Consider the following 9,344-nt stretch of genomic DNA (forward strand, 5'->3'; position numbering starts at 1 on the left):
ACAAAGATAATCTTTGGAATGATCTCATGTCACATTTCAACCTGCCAGAATGTGAGAATGAAGACGCCGCAGACAAACTGAGGGCCAAAGTCAAGAAGTGGACTCTAAAGAAGATGGCCGAACTGTTCCGTAGCTGGAAGAAGAAGCTATGGAAAAACTATCTGAAGACAAAGAAAGTGCCAGTATTCGAGGGGTATCTAGCCAAGCAGGCGAATCACTCAAAGGAATTTCAAGAGTACAAGGAGTCAGAAGATGCCCAAGCATTATCAGAAAAGAACAAGATAAATGCCGACAAGAAGAAATATCACCACAAGATGGGGCCAGGGGGCTATGAGACTGCCATCCCAAAGTGGGAAAAGAAAGAGCAAGATCTGATAGATAAAGGCATCGTACCTGAACCACTCCATGATGAGTGGGAACTGAGAGCAAGAAATTGGTTCCTTGCGCATGGTGGGTCGTACGACGAAAAAATAGGGGACCTCATCTGCAATGACAATCTTAGGATACCCAGGGAGAATTGGAAAAGGATAGTGAAAGAAATTAAGGAGGGACAAAGAAAGTTCACTGCAGATAGAGATAAAGATTTGCTCACACTGGTCCTCGGCAATGACGAACATGGAGGACGAACGCGAGGCTTCGGTCCATCTTACCCGTGGTGGCTTGGGTTTGCTAGAGACCAAGACACTTACAGAAGCCGAGAGAGAGCAAAGAAGCGGCAGCAGGATGAGGAGAATGACAAGTTCAACCAGTTGCTTGCCAGGATTAACGAGCAACAAAAGCAGATTGATGAGCTTAGAGGAGTAGCGCGCCAGGAAGATCCTGCACTTGATATTACCGGCGCCCCATCTAAGCGAAAAAGCGGCGTGGCTGAATCTGAGGCCCCGCCCGACGATGAACGAAGAATGATAGAGGGCGGTCCCGGCTACCCCGTGGATGGAATCAAGGATTCAACATCATGTGAACTTCATCAGAAATTCAAGAACATATCCATGAATGTGGCCGTCGGACAAGCTTTACCTTCTGGCCCTAATGCACGCTCGCATGGCCGTGAGATTCCAGCTGGCTTTGCTAAAGTCGGGGTGGATGAAATCATGACGGGGTTTAATGATATGGAGCTCGACATATCTGGACCCGAAGATGAGAGGACACTCGGAGAAGTACTGGGTGGAGTCATCCTATGGGACAAGAACTACATCAAGCTTCTAGGCTCGGCCCCAAGGACAACACCGCCTCCGAGTCGTCGCAGGTCACCTACACCTCCATTACCTCCAAGCCCTCCACATGACGTCGGCTAGCACAACACGAGTCCATCTCTATCACCGCCGCCGGACTTGGGTCGTCCGTCTCCGCCGCTGCCCGCTCCGGATACAAACCCTGAGCCTGCCACGGATACAAAGCGGGAGCGTGCCACCAAGAACGCTCCGCCGCTGCCCGCTCCGGATACAAACCCTGAGCCTGCCACGGATACAAAGCGGGAGCGTGCCACCAAGAACGCTCCGCCGCTGCCCGCTCCGGATACAAACCCTGAGCCTGCCATGGATACAAAGCGGGAGCGTGCCACCAAGAACGCTCCGCCGCTGCCCGCTCCGGATACAATCCCTGAGCCTGCCACGGATACAAAGCGGGAGCGTGCCACCAAGAACGCTCCGCCGCCACCCGCTCCGGATACAATCCCTGAGCCTGCCACGGATACAAAGCGGGAGCGTGCAACCAAGAACGCTCCGCCGCCGCCCGCTCCGGATACAAAGGCTGAGCCTGCCACGGATACAAAGCGGGAGCGTGCCATCAAGAACGCTCCGCCGACGATTCCGAAGCCACAGAGCACCCCAAAGCGCAAACGGTCGCCCCTTCCAAAGGTACGTCATGCTAATCTTCCTATCGGACCTTATGATCGTACCCCCGAGGAAAACGCCAGGATAGCAAAGGAACATCATGATGCGTAGATGAAAAAGAAGGAACCCGAGCCCCGCGCGGAATACACCTAGAAGCAAGTAGCATTTGCAAAATACTTCACGACCCTTCCATCACAGTATGACTTACACCATAAGCCTGATGACTATACACGCACATTGCAGAAGGAAGTGAGAAAGAGCAGATCTCGATCACCGCCGCCGGACTTGGGTCGTCCGTCTCCGCCACCGCCCGCTCCGGATACAAAGCGGGAGCGTGCCACCAAGAACGCTCCGCCGACGATTCCTAAGCCACAGAGCACCCCAAAGTGCAAACTGTCACCCCTCCCAAAGGTACGTCATGCTAATCTTCCTATCAGACCTTATGACTTACACCATAAGCCTGATGACTATACATGCACATTGCAGAAGGAAGTGAAAAAGAGCAGTTCAACAACAAGCAAGAAAAAATAAGACGTTCCTTAGCTTGGACAACAGGCCAAACAGTCGATCCCACCCCTCAAGGTGTTAACCAAGAATGTTCCCCCTCCGGTGCAGGGGCTAGCTTTAGAAAGAGCAAAGGAGTTGGCGGCTGCATGTGGTATCTCGGTTGAAGAATTGTTGTCTTTCCAAGACGACAAGATACCCAAGGCTGTGGTAGCCCCTAAGCCAAAGTTTGTCATGGGTGAGCCTTTGGTCAGCAAAGATGATCTCCCAACAAATATGCGTTACTTGCATAAATGGTACTTAAGTGAATCAAAGAATGGGAGAATGATGATCGTGCTGAGTGTCCCACAGGAGTACTACGGCCGCCTCGAAGAAATCCATATCGACTTTGATGAACTCTTCCAGATGTACAATGGCGACGCCCTCGACAAATCGCTTATGAGTTGCTATTGTCTGTAAGTTTTTCAATTCGTTGTCTACATATAACTTGTTTATTTATTTCAATTCATTGTCTATATATAACTTGTATTCTATTATGTAGAATGAAGATTCTGGAGTGTAAAAGTAAGAGCATCATAAATATTGGGTTTATTGACCCAGATAAAATACATATAGCGAGCTAACTAGTTATCCCAAGGAGACGGAGGAAAACCTTCTAAGGTTTTTAACAGATCAAAATTTCTATGACCACATACTGTTTCCATACAACTTCAAGTGAGGGTCTTTACTCTGTTGTGTCCATTCACTTATAAGTGTAATTGATAAGTTACTGACACACACACACACACACACACACACACACACACACACACATATATATATATATATACATACATACATACATATACATGTGCAGCTTTCATTGGATTCTGTTGGACATTCAAATTGATAAGGGAAGAATTGATGCCTTCGACCCATTATCGAGACCCTTGGAACAGTTCCAAAGCTTGCAGGACATGCTCCAAGGGTAATTTTAATCATTTTTGCGCTCTATCGGTCTCTTTCGATGATTTTCTGATATATCAATTAATGAAAAACTTAGCAAATCATTATCCTTATCGGGCAGGGTTTGGAAGCGGTTCAAGTGCGTGACTCCCGGTAAATTTCCTGAGAAGCTGACCTTTAGAGCGGCTCAGGTAAGTAGTAGTATGATATACTTCTATTAATTTTCAATACATTTATGATGCTAGATTATTATTTTGATTATATATATTCTATTCTCGTAAAGTGCGACCAGCAGCCACGGGGAACGCATCTATGCGGATACTATGTTTGCGAGACCATTCGCACGTTTACCTCTGATCTCAAGGATCACAGATTCGACGTAAGCAATGAACATTCACACCTCTATTTTTACCCGTCATTCTTTGTTATCATGATTGATATTCATATTCATCTCCTCTTCTTATATAGCACACGGCCATGAGGACGAAGGTCCTACCAGAGCAACGCGCGATTGCTGTTGCAGAGGAGCTTGCGAGATTTCTGAGGACGGAAGCTATAGATGACAAATGACGATTTAGTGTAAATAGGGGCCATTACTAATGTTCGTCCATGTAATCGAATAAACGGGCTCTAGTCTCGATAATTCAGATCTGCATATAATTGTATATATATGCTCGCTTGTAAGATAAGTTAATCTTATATATATACGCATAATTATTTCTATTTAAATTATATGAAAACTAATTCCCGAACACCAAATGAGGCATCACGTTAATCTCCCGAACACCTAAACCCTAAAACCCCTAAAACCCAAAAATAATTTCATTCAAAAAAACCCCCAAAACCAACAAAATCTGAAAATCTTTAGTCCCGGCCCGTACACGGGCCGGGACTAAAGGTCCTGCCCGTGGGGCGCTACGAGACGCCCACGTGGAGCACCTTTAGTCCCGACTTGTAACAGGGTCGGGTCTAAAGGTTAGGCCTTTAGTCCCGGTTGATGAACCGGGACTAAAGCCCCTTACGGGCCGGGGCTATAGGCCCTGTCTCCACTAGTGATTATGGAGAAGCATGTGTATGAACTGTGGTTTGATAGCTATAGTATGGCGTTGGTTACAAGTACATTCTTGCATTGATGGCACCATAGAACTTGAGCACTTCCGATTAGTGTCTGCCACAATGATAAACACCTAATTATGTAAACTAGTCATTTTTTCGAAAAGGAAGCATCGCCCCGGCCTCTGCATCGAGTGATGCATGCAGCCATTTATTAAATATGAAACCAGTCTGAAAGAAGTACAAAGTAGTCCCAAAAACAGAAAATAAAAAAGGATTTACAAGGCGATCATAACGCCAACACCGATGATATCAATAAGCCTAGATGACTGTCGACCTATCCTATCAGTATGCCGCCATCCATATCGGTTGAAGATACCCTGAGCTACCATCTCCCATCGGACACACCCAGTAACCAAAGGCTCCCTGGTTTCCACAGGGGTGAGTAAGGACCACGTGCGGATCAAGGCGGTAGCCCTGAAGATGACCTGCAAAAAATTAATATAGTGTTGTCTGTTAAAAACTAGATCATTTCTGCAGTTCCATGTAGCCCACAAAAGAGCACAAGTTCCAACTCGAATTAGTTTGACGTAAAAAACATTAACCCCTTCCAGCCACGTCCCAAATAACATGTTAATGCTAGTAGGCGGAACAATGTTAAAAGTAATATGGATTGAGGGTCATAAGAGTTTAGCCATAGGACAATCCAAAAAGAGGTGGTTAATAGTTTCATGCGTCTGACAAAAGCTGCATCTTCGAATTTCTTTCCAATTTCGCTTGGCCAAGTTATCCTTAGTTAAAACAACTCCTTTGTGAACAAACCACATGAAGATTTTTATTTTAAGTGGAATTTTGACCTTCCACATATGCATTGATTTTGGAATAGGTGAAGAATCAATAATATGCTCATACATTGATTTCACTGAGAATGTACCATTGGTGGTCAACCTCCAACGAATACTATCAGGGCAGTCAGAGAGGCTAATATCCATGAGCCTTCTGACTAGATGCAGCCATCTAACCCATCTATTACCAATCAAAGCTCTACGAAACTGAATGTTTAGACGAGTCTCACGTAGCACTGCCGCAACAGACATCTGTCTGCGCTGGGCAATATTGTAAAGTTATGGATACTGAAGAGCTAGTCATGGACCCGTTCACGCACGGGCTATCTACTTGTTACTATTTTAAAATCCATATGGTAAAACTCAGTAATTCATAACGCTCTGTTGTGTATCTCTACAGATGAGTTGTGCGTATGTAGTGTTGGAATATTAGGAAAATTCATGATTAATTTCATTTAAATAATTCATTATTTGAACAATAATTAGCATGCAACAACCTAGCATACTACATGAATAGGAATATATGTACAATAACGTCACACGTGTAACATCAACTACAAATAAAGACATGAACAAATCACAATGGATGTAAAAAAAAGGATCAAAAGGAGAAACAAGCGACCAAGAGGAGTAGAGCCTCAATCTACCACCGCCGCCCGCCCCCTTGTGGAGCTTCTACGCCACACCGGTGCCTCCCCGCCATCACTCTCTTCTTTGCCGTTGTCGGCGACAAGGCCATGCCAAAGCCCGAGCAGCTTGGCAGAGGCGGCCTTTTTCTCGCGCGTCCGCTGCTCAAGATCGATGCGGCAATTTTGATCTTGATCTCCTTTGCTGTGATGGCAGACAATGACGGCTAAAGTGTGGCAGCGGGTCCATAGTCATAGAGGCAGGTGGCGTTGGCGGCCATGTTGCGGCCGCTCGACCTCTAATTCGACTTCGGATCACGGTGGCACTCTTGGTCTTGATCTGCATCATGCGAGCATCCAGGGAGGCGATCCTGGGCTTGGCGATGGTGGTCTTCTCCTCCGTCGAAGGTGATCATCCTGAGGTTGGGTGGTCGGATCTCGAGATCCGTCTTCTAGTCCCATCTATGAGTCTGGGCGACATAGTTGCCGGTGAAAACCGAGCTGAGGCTAGGGGCTGCAAACGAGTGGAGTTCGAGCGAGTTGTACTTGGCTCGACTCAGTTCATATTAAAATTTGAGCGAGCTCAAACTGAGTGAAGCTCAAGATCGAGCCGTAAAAAATGACTCATGCTTAACTTGTAACGATCTCGAGTCGTTCTCGAGTTACTTTCAAGCTAAATGAGACCGTAAAAGAAACGTTCACTTCGTCTTACAGTACGCTGAATTACATGCACCCTATCCAAAAGTATTTTACACGTGAATAGTATAATCATAACTCAGATCTTGAGAAAGAACCGCATATGTATTCAAATATCATTCAACGTGAAAATGGAAAAGGGCTTACTTCAATCGATTGTACAGTCGTCATGTCATTCTTCAAACAGTTCATCTTGCAGCAAATGATGGTCTTTCTGGAAGAAAGATGGAAAAACCAAGGAGAATATGCTTGGGAATTCGGACCAAAAGAAACAGAATATTAACACACACCCGATGACATATGGTAATAAGGCCTAAATTTTCTCTACGCTTAATTAAACTTCCATGTTTCCTAGTAAATAAAATGGAGAAAAATCATGGACAACATATATGATAATAAATCATTCTATTTCTATTTAATATATAACACGATCATTTAACATGATGATGTTAAGCCGAGCTATCGATCTAAAATCGAGCGAGCTAGTATTGGCTCAAGATCGGCTCATTTCTTGACCGAGCTACACATAGTGTTCATACTCAATTCATTTCTTTTCGAGTCGATCTCGAGTCGAACCAAAAAACGAGTCGATCTCGAGCGGCTCACGAGCCTCGAGCTTTTCTTGCAGCCCTAGCTGAGGCGCGCGATGGCGGCGTTTTACGCCGTTATCTTGATGAAGGCATCATCGTGTAACTAATGTTGACTAATGCGTGCTTCTTCGGGGGAAACCCTAGGATTCGGTCTTCTAGATCGGACGATGGCGACATTGCGGTGTCGTTTCTGTCTTAGGAGCATCATTTGTGGAGCAGCACTGGAAGACATAGGCAAGAGGTGGAGCGGCTTCGTCTTGCACGGAGCTTCAGTCGAGATGTAAAGTCATGACTAGCCGACAGGTGCTACGTTGTGACATGCCTGTTCGGCAGGTGTTATGCATGACAGATCATCCAGAGACATCAAGCTGTGTTAGCTGGTGGTACTTGGCAGCTTGGTGTTGCGGTGTGCCGGCGATGACCACGACGAGCGTAGGGAGGTGGTGTCGTTGGGCATCGTGATAGCATCGACGGATTGCCAGACTGGCAAGGATGATGCAGATCTCTTTTTCAAAGATGGGTCAACGGTTCGATGACGATGATGGTTTCTAAAACGTGTGTATGTGGTGTACGCATTAGGTTTATTGCACTGTCTGTAGGGTCTGATGCTGTTATGCGGATGGATCAACGACGACACCAATTTTATATATAGGAAGTGAGTGCATAAGATTGTCTGCAATCGGGTCGAAGAAAACCGGTCGAACCAGCCGTTTTCTAGAAAACCAGTGAAAAACCGGGTCACTAAACCAAGATAATATTTTAATAGAAATTGGGAGAAGTGGGATTCGATCCCAGTTCGTGTGAGCAATACGCGAGGCCGGCCCACGACCCTATAATCAACTCAACTTTGCAACTTTGTTGTTCACTACATGAAAACAATTTTATTTGATCATTGTTTCACGTTATATTAGAACATATATTACTTTAAAAAAAACAACAATCAAACCGGTGAACCGACGGTCCGACTGATAAAAACCTGAATCAAAAACCTTTCGGTTTGATTTTCGGTGAGGTTTTTAAACTATGTATATAGAGACTTTTTTTGGAGACTAGTAGACACGTTGACCAGACACGACGCTGTGATGGATTCAAACCCGAGTCCAACTCCGCGATGAATACGACAGTAGCACGATAAATATCCCCGAGTTCATCGTAGTCTCGGCCTTCATCGGCCACAATAAATATCCCCGGTTCCCCACCCTAGCCCAAAACGCGAAAAGCTCCCGTCTTTCGATCGTTGCTAGTACAGGGTTTCATTTCGCATCCCAAACTTCTGATCAATGGTGGCCGAGGAAGGCGAGAAGAAGATGATCATGCTCAAGAGCTTGGACGGCGAGGAATTCGAGATCGAGGAGACGGCCGCCATGGGGTCGCAGGCCATCCGCCACATGATCGAGGACGGCTGCGCGGACAACGGAATCCCGCTTCCCAACGTCAACGCCAAGATCCTCTCCAAGGTCATCGAGTACTGCAAGAAGCACTTCCAGGCCAACCCTAAGCCGACCGACTCCGGCGCCGCCGGCGACGCTAGCTCCTCCGCCTCTCCTGCAGATGAGGAGCCTGCCACCCCCACCGAGGATCTCAGGAGCTTTGACGCCGAGTTCGTCAAGGTCGACCAGGCCACCCTCTTCGACCTCATCCTCGCTGCAAACTACCTCAACATCAAGGGAATGCTGGATCTTACTTGCCAGACTGTTGCCGACATGCTCAAGAGTAAGACCGTTGAGGAGATCCGCAAGATCTTCAACATCGCCAATGACTTCACGCCCGAGGAGGAGGCGGAGATCCGCGGGGAGAACCAGTGGGCTTTTGACTAAGAATAGCGACATCTGCTGCGTTGAGTACTTGAACTAATGCTCAAGTAATATTCATGTTCACGTTTTGGAGCTGTTTTTTTACTACTACGTAGTGTTTGTTATAACTCTGGAGTAGGTAGGCGGGGTTGTGGAAAAACCTATCGTGGTCAGTGGTCATTGTTTGGAAACTGAATTAGTATTGTCTATAGATGTGTTTTGCTTGGTAACATCATCCTTAGCTGTTATGGCGTCTGATTTGAGCCAAAAAAAAAACCATGATGCCATGATGTATATCAAATTCTGTTCACTTGGGCTCCCGACATTTTTTATGTAATATGAAGAGTTAAGAAGTTTTGACATATATGCGACTGCCGGAAGTAGACATGACAAATTAATGATTTCAAGGAAACTTGAGCTGTGAGGGTTGCAATTTCTATTTTGAATGATTTTTTTGCAA

The 9,344-nt window shown here is 46.0% G+C and overlaps 1 protein-coding gene across 1 annotated transcript; it reads left to right on the forward strand.

Annotated features, from left to right (window-relative positions):
• The first annotated feature begins 8,275 nt into the window (after nt 1-8,275).
• Nucleotides 8,276-8,908, forward strand: LOC123451807 (SKP1-like protein 1). The gene has a single exon (XM_045128349.1). The coding sequence runs from the start codon at nt 8,372-8,374 to the stop codon at nt 8,906-8,908; it is 537 nt and encodes a 178-aa protein (XP_044984284.1). The 5' UTR covers nt 8,276-8,371.
• The last annotated feature ends 436 nt before the right edge of the window (nt 8,909-9,344 follow it).

Source organism: Hordeum vulgare, chromosome 5H (genome assembly GCF_904849725.1).
Source record: "Hordeum vulgare subsp. vulgare chromosome 5H, MorexV3_pseudomolecules_assembly, whole genome shotgun sequence".
Lineage (NCBI taxonomy): Eukaryota > Viridiplantae > Streptophyta > Magnoliopsida > Poales > Poaceae > Hordeum > Hordeum vulgare.